The sequence below is a fragment of the Pseudophryne corroboree genome, chromosome 11 (genome assembly GCF_028390025.1).
Source record: "Pseudophryne corroboree isolate aPseCor3 chromosome 11, aPseCor3.hap2, whole genome shotgun sequence".
Lineage (NCBI taxonomy): Eukaryota > Metazoa > Chordata > Amphibia > Anura > Myobatrachidae > Pseudophryne > Pseudophryne corroboree.
The window spans coordinates 58,045,051-58,064,673 of NC_086454.1; the positions used below are offsets into that span (position 1 = coordinate 58,045,051).

At 41.4% G+C, this 19,623-nt stretch overlaps 1 protein-coding gene across 2 annotated transcripts in view; it reads right to left on the reverse strand.

Moving 5' to 3' along the window:
• The window catches only part of LUZP2 (leucine zipper protein 2), a 1,124,237-nt gene that overhangs the window by 233,763 nt on the left and 870,851 nt on the right, over nucleotides 1-19,623 (reverse strand). For both annotated transcript variants that reach the window (XM_063944341.1, XM_063944342.1), the window contains exons 8-9: nucleotides 11,685-11,759; nucleotides 7,268-7,417 (exon numbers count right to left, since the gene is read on the reverse strand). In XM_063944341.1, coding sequence (XP_063800411.1) covers nucleotides 7,268-7,417; nucleotides 11,685-11,759 — 225 coding nt within the window. The remainder of the gene's footprint in view (nucleotides 1-7,267; nucleotides 7,418-11,684; nucleotides 11,760-19,623) is intronic.

Here is a 19,623-nt window from a genome sequence, read left to right on the forward strand (position 1 = left end):
TGGATGGATAGTATACTTGACGACACAGAGGTAGGTACAGCAGTGGCCTACTGTACCGTATTGCTATATATATTATATACTGGTGGTCAGGAAACTGTGCAAAACTGAAATGCACCACAGGTATGGATGGATAGTATACTTGACGACACAGAGGTAGGTACAGCAGTGGCCTACTGTACCGTACTGCTATATATATTATATACTGGTGGTCAGCAAACTGTGCAAAACTGAAATGCACCACAGGTATGGATGGATAGTATACTTGACGACACAGAGGTAGGTACAGCAGTGGCCTACTGTACAGTACTGCTATATATATTATATACTGGTGGTCAGCAAACTGTGCAAAACTGAAATGCACCACAGGTATGGATGGATAGTATACTTGACGACACAGAGGTAGGTACAGCAGTGGCCTACTGTACCGTACTGCTATATATATTATATACTGGTGGTCAGCAAACTGTACATAACTGAAATGCACCACAGGTATGGATGGATAGTATACTTGACGACACAGAAGTAGGTACAGCAGTGGCCTACTGTACAGTATTGCTGTATATATTATATACTGGTGGTCAGCAAACTGTGCAAAACTGAAATGCACCACAGGTATGGATGGATAGTATACTTGACAACACAGAGGTAGGTACAGCAGTGGCCTACTGTACCGTACTGCTATATATATTATATACTGGTGGTCAGCAAACTGTGCAAAACTGAAATGCACCACAGGTATGGATGAATAGTATACTTGACGACACAGAGGTAGGTACAGCAGTGGCCTTCTGTACCGTACTCCTATATATTATATACTGGTGGTCAGCAAAATTATGCACTGTACTTCTACTATATACTACAATGCAGCACAGATATGGAGTGTTTTTCAGGCAGACAACGTATACTGGTGGTCACTAGTCAGCAAAACTCTGCACTGTACTCCTCCTATATAATATACTGGTGGTCCCCAGTGCCCACAATAAAGCAGTGTGAGCACAGATATATGCAGCACATTGAGCACAGATATGGAGTGTTTTTCAGGCAGACAACGTATACTGGTGGTCACTGACAGCAAAACTCTGCACTGTACTCCTCCTATATAATACAGCTGCTCCCCAGTCCCCACAATTAAGCAGTGTGAGCACAGATATATGCAGCACACTGAGCACAGATAAGGAGCGTTTTTTTCAGGCAGATTACGGATAAAACTGGTGGTCACTGATCAGCAAAACTCTGCACTGTACTCCTCCTATATTATACAGCTGCTCCCCAGTCCTCCCCACAATTAAGCAATAAAGCACAATCAAGTTCAACAATAAACGGAGAGGACGCCAGCCACGTCCTCTCCCTAACATTTCCAATGCACGAGTGAAAATGGCGGCGACGCGCGGCTGCTTATATAGAATCCAAATCTCGCGAGAATCCGACAGCGGGATGATGACGTTTGGGCGCGCTCGGGTTAACCGAGCCATACGGGAGAATCCGAGTATGCCTCGGACCCGTGTAAAATGGGTGAAGTTCGGGGGGGTTCGGTTTCCGAGGAACCGAACCCGCTCATCACTAATATATATATATATATATATATATATATATATATACAGTATATATATATATATATATATATATATACAGATAGAGCCATCTGTATCTTGGCCTTTAATAGGATTAAATGAGCCAGGGCAGTCACTTAATCTCTGCTGTAATGACTTAATCCCCTGCTGTAATGACTTAATCCCTTGATGTATTGTTCTCTCTTATTGTATTGCAGCAGAGAACAATAGATGAAGGTTTATGCTTACAAACCACGGAGTGACTAGGCGCAGCATAGAAGCTAAAATGATCGTGGCGCCATCTGTATATATATACACGTGAAAGCTATCCTTTTGTTTCTGATGTTTTACATTGCAAGAGAAACTTTATTAGTCACTAGATTTAGGAATTAATCCAAGCAAATATTTTATAGGAAAAACATTTTTTAATATATATTTTAACTTTCTCAAAGAGCTAGTACTTTACAGATTGCTGTTTGAATTTCCTCCAGGGAATGTTTTACACTGTCTTAAATGTGTACATAATAGATGCCTTACATGTGTACATAATGGAACAATTTCACAAAATTCAGCCCTAACAATAATAATTCAACACAAGCCATTCAGTGTACATGAATATGAATAGTAATACTACTGTAATTGTGTCACATATTTTTAGAAATATAAACCTGTCTTTTAACATGTCAACTACTAAAATAAGTCTTATTTTTTGGCACATGAATTCCTTAAGAAAACAAAACAGAACATTACTAAATAGTATTTAAATTAAAATAAAAATGTCAACGTTTATTAATGAAACAATACTTCTAACAAATTGATATACAGAAATTTAAATGCAAACCAATTTCACTGATGAGTGATAATGAAGACCCAAGCTCATTTGTCCTTTCCTCTAATCTGCAGGCAGGGGAAAGGCTAGAAGGTTTGGATAATTTTTTATTAGCAGACTAATAAATTTGGCGTAAAATTGTAAAACATTTCACATATTTTTAAAATAAATTTCTTTGTCTGCTAATCAGTTACAACTTACTTTTTACTTTTACTTTTTATTATTAAATAGTTCTAATAATGGGTGACAAAATTACAATATATCAAAGCCACACCTTAGTATAATCATATGGATTCCTAGATTAGAATCATTATTTCTATAGGTTATTTAGTGGTACACTGTTTATCATGATGTTAATTTGTTACTTTTAGATGTTGGAAGTATATACAGGGGTATTACAAACATATAAAATGGGCATTATTTCTTGGTTATGTTTGTAAAAACCTAAATTGACATGAAGGGCAAAATGTGAACAGGCTGCAAGTACGAGTTTGTACAGAAACCCACACAATGTAATAGGGTACGAGTTGGTGGATTTGAGTTTGCTTGGCATGTGAGTCAATGCAAGACTATTTTCAGGTAGACTAACACCTTCTAATGGAAGTTTCATTACAAGGTGTGAATTGGACAGAAGCCTGCACATATCAGTGAGATCCGTACAGGAATTTGTGTGTACAAGTAAAAAAATAGTAAAAACAAAAATGACATGAGGTTTCCCAAAAGTATGACCAGACCTGGACTCTTTGAGCCAGCCCTGATTCAAATAACATGGAGAGCAAAACATGTAGGGGTCCCCAGTATTTAATGAACCAGCTCCGAGCTCTCTATCCCAGTTCTAAAAAAACCGGGAACAGAATGGGTAAGTGTCTTCCATATTTTTAGTACCAGCCACAGCCAGAGGACACACTTGACAGGGTCCCCCGGTCAAAGCATTCCTCCCTCCTAACAAGTCAGCCCAGGTCAGGGATTCCTGGGAAAGTGGGGACCCCAATAAATGTGTCCCCACCTCTCCATGGCCCCAAATGCTAGGGCTGAAGCTTGGGGCTATCTCTGGCACCCCTGAGTGGGTTCCGAGTTGATAGTAGTTTGTGTAAAAATTATAAGTAATATTGTCTTTTTACAGGAGGAATACAGATCCCTGCAAGCATCCTCTGCATGCCAGTACTTAGAGAAGCACAAGTACCAGCATGCAGCACAATGAAGGGCCCACTGGTACCTACAGTCATCCTGTAAAAAAAATATAAAAACACAAGATGTACACATCTGTAAACAGTACAAGTTTAATACACTCACTCTCACTCACACTCACATATACTTACCTTATACCTGGTGCCACTCAGTCCACTACTCCAAGTAGAATCTGCTACATGGATAGGGAGAAAAAAAATCCATACTCACCTACACTTGCGCAGATTGGTTCCTCTTCACCATTAGGCATCCAGTGGGTTAAAACTAAAAAAAGACTGACCAGAACCAAACCGGACCTAGAGGAGCTATATGTGTATACATCTCTCCGCAAATGCTGGAACCCATGTGGTTTCTATCATTTGCAGAGCCACCAGCCAGTCAGCATACAACATTGGGGGTCATTCCAAGTTGATCGCTCGCTAGCAGTTTTTAGCAGCCGTGCAAATGCATTGTCGCCGCCCACCGGGGAGTGTATTTTTAGCTTTGCAGAAGTGCGAAAGCTTGTGCAGCAGAGCGCCTGCAAAATCTTTTTGTGCAAAACCAAACCAGCCCTGGAGTTACTCTTCGTGTGCGTTGATTCTAACGACAGAGGGACTGCTTTTGACATCACACACCCGCCCAGCGAACGCCCAGCCACACCTGCATTTTTCTAAGCACTCCCTGAAAATGGTCAGTTGCCACCCAGAAACGCCCACTTCATGTCAATCTTCCTGCATTCGGCTGTGCGACTGGAATGTTCGTTACACTATGGCCCTCATTCCGAGTTGTTCGCTCGGTATTTTTCATCGCATCGCAGTGAAAATCCGCTTAGTACGCATGCGCAATGTTCGCACTGCGACTGCGCCAAGTAACTTTACTATGAAGATAGTATTTTTACTCACGGCTTTTTCTTCGCTCCGGCGATCGTAATGTGATTGACAGGAAATGGGTGTTACTGGGCGGAAACACGGCGTTTCAGGGGCGTGTGGCTGAAAACGCTACCGTTTCCGGAAAAAACGCAGGAGTGGCCGGGGAAACGGTGGGAGTGCCTGGGCGAACGCTGGGTGTGTTTGTGACGTCAACCAGGAACGACAAGCACTGAACTGATCGCACAGGCAGAGTAAGTCTGGAGCTACTCTGAAACTGCTAAGTAGTTAGTAATCGCAATATTGCGAATACATCGGTCGCAATTTTAAGAAGCTAAGATTCACTCCCAGTAGGCGGCGGCTTAGCGTGTGTAACTCTGCTAAATTCGCCTTGCGACCGATCAACTCGGAATGAGGGCCCATGTGCAAACCCACGATGCTCATTGTACCCGTACAACACACCTGCGCATTGCGGTGAATACGCATGTGCAGATATGCCGATTTTTTGCCTGATCGCTGCGCTGCGAACAATCGGAATGACCCCCATTGTGCGAGTGGTACTATATTTTTTACATGGGGAAACATCTGTATGCGAGTTTCCCCCCTGCGAGTAGTGAAAATGCGAGCCTATTACATCATTATGTACAAGTTTTGAGAATGTGCGAGTTTAGTGCTAAGATCGCACCTTTTCAGAACTCGCACCCTATTACATTTAGCCCAAAGTCACAAAACAACTTTTTGCCACTAATTTTCTGGATGTCCTAGATGTCATAAATTAAACTTAGAAGTTGTCTAATTATAGAGCTCAAACAATATGACAAGAAACAACAATAAACAAAGGTTGATTTTGCAGTAGCAGAACAATTTTAATTCTTTTTTTTATTTGATTTTATAGTTGATTTTATAGTTGATTTTAGGTTCTGTTTTACAATGAACATCCAAAACTGAACAAGAAGCCACTAGTCAAAGTCGACACACATCAAATGCGAATTTGAAATCAATATAAAACTTGAATGTTAATAAATGAACAATTTGGACAGTGAAAATGAATGTCAAGTTGATTTGATTTTGGTCAATTTAAATTGACCTTAAAATTAAATATGAAATTGTGATCAGTGTCAGGGGTAGATACATCAAATCAATACTGACACTGCAAACATCTTATTCATCATCTTTTTTCTCAGCTCATTTATTGTCCTTTGAGATCCAAATCAACACCAGGTAGAATCTGTCAATATTGCACCCAATGTGGGTTCTGGACCAAAGGATACTGATAATGGTACTGATCTAGATGACTGATAATGAGAAACCAGAATTCTTTTTAAGTTCATACTCAACATTTGATTAAACAGAAAATGTCAGGCTCACTCACTTCCTTGACGATAACAGCAAAGGCAATGTTCTCTTTTTTACACTCACGCCACAGGAATAACAAAGATACGAGAGTATGTCTGAGGCAGCGTGGAACTTGGCTTTCATGCTTTAGTTACCAAATCAACACGTTTATGTTCTGGATGGAATCTCCTACAATTTTATATTACCTCTGGCACTGCTCTTTCATCAATTGAGTTTCAGAAACAATAAAGAACATAAAATATCTTCAGTAGTAATCACCCATGCTCTTTAACAACTGGTTTTCAAAGAAAATCTGTGGTAACATAACGTCCTTCTCTATACCAAAGTATAATGTATCATAAAAAGGTATTACATGATTTAACACAGGACAGTAAAAAAAAAGTGAACTACTGCTTCGCTTGGCACAGAATACCGTTCCAATCGTAGTCCACGTGGATCGTTAAGTATAGAAAAGTTCAAAAAAAGAAAAATAAATGTGAAAAACTCATGTCGACCTTTTGACCTGTCGACCTGGCACATGTCGACCTAGAAACCCTGTCGACCTTCCATCCCTGTCGACTTATAGTGGTCGACCTAGACAGTGTCGACCTTCAGACCGGATACACACACACACACACACACACACACACACACACACACACAAACTAACCCTAACCTACCTCTCATGCATCCCAACCCTAACCCCCCCCACACACCCTCAGCCTAACCCAAACCTTGTACTCACCATTTGAAGTTGTCTGCATTTTCAGCCATGAGGATCTGGTGGTCAGGATAGTAACCATCAGGTTGCCAACTACATCCCAGTTGCTGAGTTCAGTGCACAGTGTGCTACTTTTATTTTTAAGGGAACATGTCTGCACCCCCTCTAATTTGACCATGCCCGCTCAATACCCAGTCTCAGTGGATGTCTCAATGGCCCTGGGTAAGGAAGCCATAAGTGAGGATTTATAACAATAAAGTTTTAGGTTATACTCTTTCGCTAAGTAAATATGGGAACCCAAAGGAATTTTTTGTATATTCCAATTGTACTTTTAGCAGTTTTCTTGATCTTCATTGCAAATTACTTGCAGCACAAGGCTCGCTGAACATATGAATGAGTGAGTTGGAAATTAATTAATTCTGTTTTTTACAATTGTGTATTAGGCATTAAAATGTTTGAGCACTTCTAAACAGTCAGACTTAACATACCACCTGAAAAAAAAAATGTTTATTTCACTTATCCATTATTGGAATTGCTTATATGGCAGACATGCTACACGTTTATAAAAGCAACCATCTATGTGGTTACTGCACTAGACTGTCTCTTTTGTTACAGTGTGTCCAACTTCCGGCATAGGAAAATAACTGAGGTCAATCTCCACCATCAATCAAAACACTCTGGAGATTGTAGTTCAACTGACTCTGGAGCTACATGTTGCTGAACCCTACTCTAGTTGCTTTTGACCTGTTTGCAATGTATTTTTTCAAAACTGTAGAAAAATAATAAAAACGTATAGTACCTCTGTGTTAGAGTTCTCCAGTGTCCGTCTCGAAGACGTCGGTGTCTCTCTTCGTTGTGATGAGATTATATGTACAGCAGGTGGTTGATTGTGTAAAACTGAAGTAAGGCAGAGTTGGACAGTCTCTTTCAAGGCTTTCAATTGTGATTCCTTGGGTAAACAAGAAGCAGAGTTTGGTTCTTTTATGTTAGAGGTAGCAAAAAGATATGGTATAATTACTGCATGAAAGTGTGTGGTGCAAATTGTATATCAGTATATTGTATATTGGTAATAGTAGCTAGAGGGAGGATAAAACATCATTACAAAATAGCTTAGTAATCTTACATGTTATATTGTAGAGATGTGTGCGGAACCTCATGTTTTGGTTTTACCAAAATCACTCTCAGTATTTTGGTTTTGGTTTTCACTTTTGGTAGAATCACCCTCAAGTGTTTTGATTCAGATTTGCATTTGGTTTTGGATTTCTTGAAAATTGCTTAAAAATACTAAAAATCAAGTACTTTTGAAGTATGCTCGACAATACAGTATTATTAACATCAATAACATTTATTTCCAGTCAGTCTTGACCACACTCTCCTGTGTGAATTTGTAGCTGAAATCATGAGGGAGGGACTTACAAGCAATCCACAATCCAAGATTCAAATTTTTATTTCGAGTTCCAAACCAACGGAACCTTCAAATTGAGACTTGGATCCCCTAATTTGGGTGAGTTCTGATTTCTAAAGAGCACTAACCGCACTTCTCTATTAGATTGCAGATGTCAAAAGCTTGAATTAGAGGGATTTATATTATAAAATGCATATTATTATTTTCTTCTTCTCTGGAAAATTCTGTAGGTTTCTAACTTTTATTTCTTTAGTATTATTTAATTATTCATTTATATACAACTGAAAGATTGTGCTTATTACAATAAGTCATTTTAATAGACAGTTGGGTATAATCACACTGCATAGGACACAGACTTGCTGCAACAAGACCAAAATTGTAAATTTTCTAGCACTATTTAAAAAAATCCAAGCAAGCATTTGATTCGTTGCTGTAGGATGCAGCACATTTGTGAACACTGCAAAATATTCTCAGATAAGTTCCATTTTTAGGAAAATGTATGTACTCTAATGCATGAATTATTTTTCCTATGCTGACTTGACATTGGGGGAGATACTGGATATCAAGCATTCTAAAGAGTGGAGGAGTTGCCTGTAAATCTTCATCAGATTCTACTGTACCTATTGTTTTACAGAATGTACTTAATAAACAATGGCTAGATTCTGATTGGTTGCAATTGGCAACTGCTCCTATTGGCTCTATTCTTTAGAAAGCTTGATACATCCCAACCATATATGGGGCTAATTCAGACTGGATCGCTGCACCGGCAGCGATTTCAGTCTGAATCCTTGTGTGGAGTCTAAAAGCATCTCTTGGCTGCGATCGCCTCTGCCAGATTGACAGGTAGAGGCGGTCGCGGGGCAGGAGGGGGTGTGCCAATGGCATTAGAATACCATTGGTGAGCCGTGGTCCGGGCAACAGAGGCGTGTTCGGACCGTTGGGGGGGTGGACTGAGGCGGGGGAAGTGGCGAGTAGCGACCTGCCAGCGTGCAGGGCTGCGCTGGCAGCGAGCTATTCACCAGGTTCAAAAGCATCACCGCCGTGCGGGGGGTAGGGCCTGACATGTCAGAGTAAATGATCGTACATGTGCTAAATTTAGCACACCTACGATTAGATCTGAATTACCCCCTATATAACTTGGCAGTGTTCAGTGCATTGTAACTGACAGCTCTATTCCCACTTTACTTAATTGGCAGACTCAGCCAAAATGATCCGATGGATCATAGATTATTCATCAGTAAAAATGTGTATGTTTTTGCTTTCATAAAGATACGAGTATCAACAAGTGATGTATTCCTCCTGCAATAACCTAGATATGTATGAAGCCCCGATGCCAGCGAGATTCTTACAAAACAAAAATGGGCAGTTTTTAAAGCAAGTCAGCTATTGCTTATAGATCTAGTGTGTTTTTGTACTGTGCATGCTCCGTAAGCTCAGTGCACTCATCTATGGGTGATCTTTGGGTGATTCAGAGTTGTGCATGACTCAGTCATATCTTATACTTGAAGCCGACGGTCACCTCTGGGTAGTAGAGGCACATTGCCTCCTTGGCAAAGTTTATCATTGGAATGTACATGCAACTGTCAACACCTGTTTTCAGAAGGCTCACTAGCACCAAGGTTAGGACTGGTGCAAGTATGGCTGGCTCTACAATTAAGCAGCTTTAGGTAGATGCCTAGAACACGGGTTTCTGGGGGGCGCAACTGAGTCACAGTTGTACTTACAGTAATGCAGGCAGAGGGTGTATAACACTTAAGACCAGGGCCGTCTTAACAGCAGTGTAGGCCCCTGGGCACAACAATGCATTGTGGCCCCTACCAATCCTTCAGCGGTAGGGGTGGGGGGTGCTATCAGCTGCAGCTTTGATGTCCTGAAGGCGGTAGGGGGTGTTCTACTGTATTTTCCACTCAGCATGTAGGACCTGAGCAGGAATTTCTGCTAATTACTCCTTTACTGCACAGATGGGACAGGAGGGAGGACACTAAACTGTAGAAGGGGGCACTGCACTGAATGAAGGGGCCCTGGTACATAACTTCCAGGGTGGTAGGGGGTGTTTAATACATAAGGGAGGGGTGGATAGTGAAGTGAGCTTAATATTCATAATTTTCTGGTGGGAGGGCAGCTTGCTTGACTGCAGATATCTCAAGTCCCTAGAAATAGATTTCTTAGCTTTGAACTGGATGAAAAACTAGAGAGTCCCACCTTTCACTAGGTACTGGGGACCTGGGGATCAGAGTTCAGGAGCCAGAGCAATCCACCAACAAAAATATAAAACTGCATACCAGGCATGTGGAGTTGGAGCAGGGACCAGCTACTTGAAGGCTGATGTCTCTGGTTCTGGGCATAGTAGGGACAAGCTGCCAGTGTCCACCAAAAGGGGAGAGTCACATATTTTGGAGTATACCCTCAGAAAAACTCTTAAGTCAGAGAGAACCCAAGATATCTAGCTGGGAAGAGCAATTAACAGGCTTGGATGGGGACCACTGCATTGACATCAGATATCTCCGGTTCCCCATGGCCGATTTTCAAAACTCTGGTACCTCTGTAAAGAGGGGAACCCCAGCTATCAGCATTGAGCCCTTATACTCCTGGGGCCCTTGAGCAAGTGCCCATTGAGCCCATATGAAAAGACGGCCCTGCTTAAGACTCCACCATCCTGAGGAGTTGCGAATTGGATTTTAGTGGTGGTATGGGCACTTGGCTGAAGTTTTGTCTAGGGTGTAGGAAACTGTACACCGGCCCTTGGTGCAAGTGTGTATTAATAATGATGCCAGCTATAACACCAAGTATTGATGTATGCAACTTTGCGTTTGGATAAATATCAACATATATAATCATTTATGCAATGCATGTGTAATTACAGCCAACTTGACTTAGTAAACACAAAAAAGAAGTTAATATAGAAATAAAATTAATACTGTGATAAAGAAGAGTTAATAATATACAAATAAAATTAATATTGTGATAAAGAAGCTATGCAGTAGAAGCACACAATGACTCTGGACTTCACAGCTATGGCATTATTTTGTCAGCATGACTGTAGACCAGCAACCATTACTCAGTAACATTTTCATGGCTCTGTCACTTACTAACAGAGATCTACTCCCTAGTCACTGGCCAACTTTCCCAGTGTCAGGCATCAACATAAAGCAAATCCCCTCAAACAGTCTTTTTGGTGGGACTTTAAAAGGGAGCTTTTCACAGCTGATCTGGTTGGTTAATCACATGCTATCAGCTGTTCCAGACTGGTGAGGAGAACTGCACTATAAAATAAATAAAGTAGGTAAGATACACATTTCCTATCCTCCAAATGTGTGTTTTTTCTGGGCTAAACAGGTTAACACCCCTGGTTCCTTTGTTGCACACTCAGTGTCGGACTGGGGTATGTAGGGCCCACCGGGAAAATGCAGTAGTAGGGGCCCATGTTAGGGGTGTGGCCAGTCTACATAGGGGGTGTGGCCTGTCACCTCATTGGTTTGACTAACCAGTAGAGAGTGCAACGTTTTGGGCCCCTTCATAAATATATACAGTAAATTCAGCTGCTGCATGCATGATAATGTACCAGATTAATTACAGATTAATAACAGCAATGCACTGTAGAAAATACACCATAGCCCAGTATAAGGTAACATATGTATAATGTATAATTCAAGTGCACAGTCTGGAATCTTATGCTTTGAGCAGGAGGTGGGGCCCCAGAGAGTGGGGCCCACCGATGGTTTTCCCTGTACTCCTGTGGGCCAGTCCAAGCCTGAGCACACTGCCACAATACATATACCACAAAATGTAATAAGTTATAACAAGCCCTTACATTATCAAGTGATGCCTTTTCCATTTCATTTTTTGCCACAGTTAACTTTTGCTCCAGGTCTGTTAGCTGTTGTGCCTGTAATAGACAAGAGGAGGAAAATCGGAGACACACTCAATGTCAGGAGACATAAAAACAATTAGATATCATTGGACTATAATGCAAATGGCTGTGTAACTCGTAAACATGTATAGCCATTTATAATGTGCTATTTAATTAACTAATTATGAAGTCACAGATGGTGGCTCAAACTCATGCCTGCTTCTTTCACTAGGAAAGTCTATTAAAATGATTTGTACTCTCATAAGAAAACATCTTAAAGCTTAGCATTTCCAATAATACACACATCATCTTCAGGGAGAACATGCACACATAGATGCTGCATTGTCAGGGATGCACAATATGAACATCATTCATGTTTTATTCATTCATGGCTCTTCAGCAATGTATATTTATGTGTCATTCTATTTATAAGCTGTTAACAATTGATGAAGACTTACCAAAGTGGGTGGAACTGAGGAAAGTGTGTGAAAATAAATATTGTTTACAAGCAGTCTTTGTCTATAAATCGTTACAATATAAATAGTAATCATTTATTTTGTGAAGTAAATGTGTCGCCTGCATATAAAGCTTTCAAGACAGCAACACCAAGGCTTAAAGTGTAAAGTATATACTCTATCTATCTATCTATCTATCTATCTATCTATCTATCTATCTATCTATCTTTACAGTGCTTGAAGTGAGGCGGTATACAACGGTATGGCATACTGCCACTTCAAGCACTGTGCAGGGCCGACGCAAAGGAGCTGAGCTCCCGGTCACCAGCCATGCAGACAAGCTCCATCTGCAGCGGCTGCTACGCCTACTTGTGGTGCTGGTGCACTGGCTGCTAAGCTCCCAGACCTCAGCACCCAGCACTGCTCAGGGAGCCGGCTAGTCCAGTCACTCGGGCCGCAGCGGGTTCGTCCCCCCCCCCACCACCGCACTTGGAGCCATGGTCCCAAACTCCCAGCTGCTGCAGGGTGTAGCTCCCTCCACCCTCTGGCGCACCGGAGGTTAACGGACAGTCCTGCCACCTTGTCTGCTTTGCTGCCGGGGACAGCTCTCATGGCAGCAGCACAGCTTCTCAACATCCAGTTCCCCCGGCATAGCACACCAGGGGTTAACACTGGGTAGTGCTGCCTTGTGCTGCTTGGGCTCCCTGCATGGAATCCAGAACATGAAACCCCTGACATTGAGCATGAAACCGATGGCAACTAGTATGAATCCAATGGCAACAAACATGGAACCCAGAGCATGAAACTATTGGCAACAAGCATGAGACCCATGGCAATGAGCAGGTAATTTAAAAATAATTAGAGGCCTTACTGTGGGCATAATCTGTATAGGACATTATTGTGTGTGGAGCATAAAATGGTGTCAGGCATAACTGTATGTGGCATAATGGGTAATGGGCATTACAGTGTATGGCATAATGCATTGCATAACGTGTAATGGACATTACCTTATGTGACATATTATGGTGTGTGGAATAATGTGAAATGGGCATTACGGTGCGTGAAATAATGTGGAATGGGAATTACGGTGTGTGGAATAATGTAGAATCAGCATTACAGTGTGTGGAATAATGTGGAATGGGCATTACGGTATGGAATAATGTGGAATGGGCATTATGGTGAGTGGCATAATGTGTAAGGGGTATTACTATAAGGGGAAAAATGACAAATAATTTCAAATAATGTAAAGGGCAAGGGAAAATGTTGTATATGGGGCTTTACCTGACGTAATGTGTATAAGGGGTATTACTGTGTGGTGTTGTGTGACTGACGGACACTGCTGTGAGGTGTAATGTTAATTGGTACTACTTTGGCCATGCCTCTTCCCCATGAAGCCACAACCCTATTTTTTTATGCGCGACTTCAGCACGCACTAGCCCTTTCTTTTTTTCATACCTCCACTTCAAACTTTCCACTTTGACCACTGTATATATATATATATATATATATACATCTGCTCAGCCTGCACTCCTTATTAACCATATCCAACCCTTGCAAAGACTGTGACCTAACTCATCATCTACTTTTCTCACAGGTAGTGTGGAATTACTGCTCCCAGCAGAACACACACTAATGCATGTGTTTCAATAAGCACAGCTTTTGCACAATATTACTGCATATTTTAGGTAATGTGCAATTATTTTTATCAGCAACTTTGGACCTGATTAATGTTTTTTTTTTTTTTTGTGAATTTGTGATATATTCTTCCCCTCTCACTAGAAGGGAGATGTACTAAGCCTTGAAAAGTTATAAATCTCAAAGTGATAAAGTACCAGCCAATCAGCTCCTAACTGCCATGTTACAGGCTGGGTTTGAAAAATTACAGTTATAAGGTGGTTGGTTTGAATTTTATCATCGTGCAATTTTTCACTTTTCAAGGCTTAGTACATCTCTCCCCTATTTGTTTTAGTTTTTATTGCTCACCTCCTTAGTGGGTGCTGGGCAGTGAGGTAGGGTCTTAAGCAGAGAACAAACAAACACATGTTTGTAGGTCTACATATTAAGGGATAGGAAGCTGTTTAGCCTTGGCTGATATGCAGTGTGAAAATGCTAAGGGGGAGATTCAAATGTTTGAAAAGTTGGTTGGGTGTCTGTTTTTTCCTGTCTGTTAGATAGGAAAAACCAGACTCCCAACTGACTTTTCAAACATTTGAATCTCCCCCTAAGTGTGATGATTCTAATTTAATACCTATGGCCTGCACTTAGGGCCTAATTCAGAATGTAACACTGCTCTGACAGTGTTCGCATGCTGAAGCTCTCAGTGCGCACACATGCAGAAGCCACATTGCACGTGCGCACGCAGTGAGATGTGTTGGCATTTCACATGTGCGAATGCCTCTACCTGACTGACAGACAGAGGCATTAGTGAGGTGGGAGGGGGCATTGTGGAGGCATTTTCGGGTAGCGATCATGCAGGCATGTCTAGACCATATCTGGGGCGGGCCGGGGTGGCTGCATGACGTCACTCACAGCCACTACAAGCCTAAACATGGCGGGTAGCCATCTGCCTTCGTAGCTAGGTTGCGTAGTCAGAGGGCAACCCTAAACATGCGAGAGCATCGCCATCTTGTGATGCGCTACCATGTGTACGGAGGTGGGGGTGTTTTACCTGGCATGCGGGACAGACTTGCCCTGTGCTGGGTGTCGACCAAATGTCAGTGTATTGGGTTGTAGATGTGTGATTTATGCCTTCCGTGCTCTTCCCAACCATAAATTAAATCTGTATCTCTCTCCACTGGTATCGTTACTTCACCGCTCAAGCATGCAGTGATTAAAAAAACAAAACTCTGACATAAATGCTCTATCAACCTACCGTTCCATCTCTCAGCTCCCATGCCCCTAAAACTACTTGAGAGACTTGCTTACACTCACTTCACACACTTTCTTAACTCGCATAACTTATTGGACACACTTCAATCATGCTTTCGTTCCCAATATTCCACAAACACTGCTCTAAGTAAAGTTGTGAATGACCTGGTCACAGCTAAGCCCAAAGGCCACTACTCACTTCTTGTTAGTCTAGATCTCTCTGCTGCTCTTGACACTGTTGACCACTCTATTCTCATACAAACACTACAATCCCTTGATCTTAAGGACACAGCCCTTTCTTGGTTCTCATCCTACCTATCTAATCGCTCTTTCAGTGTCCGCTTCTCTGAATCCACCTCCTCTTCGCTACCTCCTCTTTGTTACCTCTATCTGTTGGAGTACCTCAAGGCTCAGTCTTAGGTCCTTTACATTTCTCAATCTATACCACATCTCTTGGCAAACTAATCAACTCTTTTGGATTTCAGTATCATCTGTATGTGGATAATACTCAAATCTACCTATTCTTCCCAGATTTGTCACCATTTCTGTTGGTCCATGTCACTGAATGCCTTTCTGCCTTTTTCTCTTGCATGTCATCTCACCACCTTAAACTTTATATTTCCAAAACCGAATTAATTATATTTCCACTGATCAAAAGAAGTTACCAACCTGACATCTCTATCACTGATGGGAACACGACAATCAATCCTACCCCACAAGCTCACTGCCTAGGTGTCATCCTTTGTTTCCCACATTCAATCTGTCTAAATTTTGCTACATGTATGTAAAAAAATATCCAAATTATGACCACACCTTATGCAAGACACTACAAAAACTGTAATTCATGCTCTCATTATCTCCCGCAATGATTATTGCAATAACCTTCTTACTTGTTTTACCAAAAAGAGACTCTCACCACTATAATCCAATCTGAATGCAGCTGCAAGGCTAATGTTCCTCGCTAGATGTTCATCAGCTGTGTTTCCGCTCTGTTGGTTACCTGTATTCTACCATATTCAATATAAAATACTTTTACTCACACACAAGGTCATTAACCAAACTACACAAACGTACATCTCTTAGTTTATCTTAAAACATCTCCCAACCCAACCTCTTTGCTTTTCACAATTTCTACATCTCACATCCACACTCATTATTTGCTCCCATTCATGATTGCAGGACTTTCTTCGGGCTGCACCCACTCTTTGGAATGTACTCCCATGCACAATAAGTCTCTGCTCTACTCTCCAAACCTTCAATCGTTCCCTGATAACTCACCCCTTGAGGCAAGGCTATCAAATTACAGAAGCACCTACATAACCTTCATAAACTTTCTTATCCAATTACTTCCCCTCTGTACAGTCCACACATATCCTCTAGAGATGAGCGGGTTCGGTTTCTCTGAATCCGAACCCGCCCGAACTTCATGTTTTTTTACACGGGTCCGAGCGACTCGGATCTTCCCGCCTAGCTCGGTTAACCCGAGCGCGCCCGAACGTCATCATCATGCTGTCGGATTCTCGCGAACTCGGATTCTATATAAGGAGCCGCGCGTCGCGGCCATTTTCACACGTGCATTGAGATTGATAGGGAGAGGACGTGGCTGGCGTCCTCTCCGTTTAGAAATTAAAATAGATAGGAGAGTGAGAGCGAGACACTTCATTTACTTACTGGAGCTTAGGAGGAGTTATACTAGTGACTGATGACCACTGACAAGTGACCTGACCACCAGTGCAGTTTTATAATTTATTATTATTTAATAATCCGTTCTGTTCTTGTTCTCTGCCTGAAAAAAACGATACACAGTGACTCAGTCACACTCACATACCATATCTGTGCTCACAGAAGAATTTATGGCTACGGGTGCCACCAGGCGCCTAGACAAATGAATCCACAACGCAAATGATAATAAGTAAAAAGAAATGAAACAATACAACCCTTTAGTTGATACAAGGATGCCCAATCTTCAAACTTTCCGCACCTCCTTCTCCCCAACAGATCATATAGAGATCAGCACATAAAAGAGAGCATAGGAGGGCCACATGTGTGGTATAGTCAATTTATTACATACACACATAAACAATAAAAAAACAACACTGTTTGTGAGGTGGTATATAGTGAATCAGCTTGCAGAGGGGAAATGCAGAATAATTACCAGAATGTCCGAGAACCCATAAAAAGTTCTCAGACAAGATCTTTATATCCCAGAAATCGCCCGGGCTGGAAAACTGGAAAACGCTGGTGCTTGAAACTGCACGGCACCCTCCAAGTCCTGACCACAGTTAGATTCGCCAACGCGTTTCAACTCCTCGTTCCTGGAGTCTTTCTCAAGGCTGTATACCATCCCACAGTCATCATCCCCATATTTAAACTGTTCATTAGCCAATAGCATTCACCCTTTTTGGCGGCAATGTCCTCCTCGTTGTTGCCGTGTATCGTCCGGTTTCCATGGTAACCGGAAGTCCGTACACGTCACTTCCGCCCATTCCGTGTTACCGTGGTTAAGGAAGTCCGTGCGTGTCACTTCCGCCCATTCTATGTTGTCGTGGTTACGGGACGTATCGGGACGTAAACTCCGATAACGTCATCTTCTTCCCGCTCTCTATGGCAACCCGGCTCACAACACTGTATGGGTCCAGATCGCGTCATCATCTCGCTCCGGCCCTCGATGTCAGTTACCATGGTTACTGTAAACAGGGGCTCCATACATAATAAAGAATGTCCATAGTTTTTTGGCTGAAAGTTGATCCAATAATTAAATGGAAATTGCTTGTAATAAATACATTAAAAGCCCAATATGATTCTAAAGAGATAAAAGACATGTGTAAACAAACTTTTTAAATATAAAAGGCAGACATATATCATGTTGCACCCAAATAATTTAATTTAATAAAAGCAATTTAATTCTCAGTAAAATTACATAAACCACTTCAACTCGAAATCATTATTGAGCCCCATGGGATGTAGAGTATTAAACATATAAATGAAATGCATCTCACTTTTTGCTAAAAGGGTGGTAATATCTCGTTGTCTGGGTCCACATTTAACTACTTTTATTGCCCCAAATTTAAGTATCCCCATTGTATAACTTTTATGGTGTACTTTAAAATGATTAGACAGGGCATGGGACTCCAAACTTTTTCTAATATTTCTGCAGTGTTCAGCTAAACGAGTTTTTAATGGTCTGCTGGTCCTGCCTATATAAAACAGATGACATTTGCATTCAATAAAATATACTACATTTTTAACATTACATGTAATAAAATCTCTGATTTTTTCAGTTGTTCCATTAATACATATAGAGTCCAATTTCTTGGTCCCGTCAAAAAGGATCCAGTTTTGGGTGATCTATTACCTAATTGTCCAATGTTCATCTATAAAAAAGCACCCAACCTAAAGACCTCCCTGGTAAAGAGCTATATACCCCCTAAAAAAAGAGAGGGCAGGATTCTAACGCAAGGATTCCACCGGTGCGGGGATTGTATTTGCTGTAGAGAGGTACCAAGTGACGGGACCAAGAAATTGGACTCTATATGTATTAATGGAACAACTGAAAAAATCAGAGATTTTATTACATGTAATGTTAAAAATGTAGTATATTTTATTGAATGCAAATGTCATCTGTTTTATATAGGCAGGACCAGCAGACCATTAAAAACTCGTTTAGCTGAACACTGCAGAAATATTAGAAAAAGTTTGGAGTCCCATGCCCTGTCTAATCATTTTAAAGTACACCATAAAAGTTCTACAATGGGGATACTTAAATTTGGGGCAATAAAAGTAGTTAAATGTGGACCCAGACAACGAGATATTACCACCCTTTTAGCAAAAAGTGAGATGCATTTCATTTATATGTTTAATACTCTACATCCCATGGGGCTCAATAATGATTTCGAGTTGAAGTGGTTTATGTAATTTTACTGAGAATTAAATTGCTTTTATTAAATTAAATTATTTGGGTGCAACATGATATATGTCTGCCTTTTATATTTAAAAAGTTTGTTTACACATGTCTTTTATCTCTTTAGAATCATATTGGGCTTTTAATGTATTTATTACAAGCAATTTCCATTTAATTATTGGATCAACTTTCAGCCAAAAAACTATGGACATTCTTTATTATGTATGGAGCCCCTGTTTACAGTAACCATGGTAACTGACATCGAGGGCCGGAGCGAGATGATGACGCGATCTGGACCCATACAGTGTTGTGAGCCGGGTTGCCATAGAGAGCGGGAAGAAGATGACGTTATCGGAGTTTACGTCCCGATACGTCCCGTAACCACGACAACATAGAATGGGCGGAAGTGACACGCACGGACTTCCTTAACCACGGTAACACGGAATGGGCGGAAGTGACGTGTACAGACTTCCGGTTACCATGGAAACCGGACGATACACGGCAACAACGAGGAGGACATTGCCGCCAAAAAGGGTGAATGCTATTGGCTAATGAACAGTTTAAATATGGGGATGATGACTGTGGGATGGTATACAGCCTTGAGAAAGACTCCAGGAACGAGGAGTTGAAACGCGTTGGCGAATCTAACTGTGGTCAGGACTTGGAGGGTGCCGTG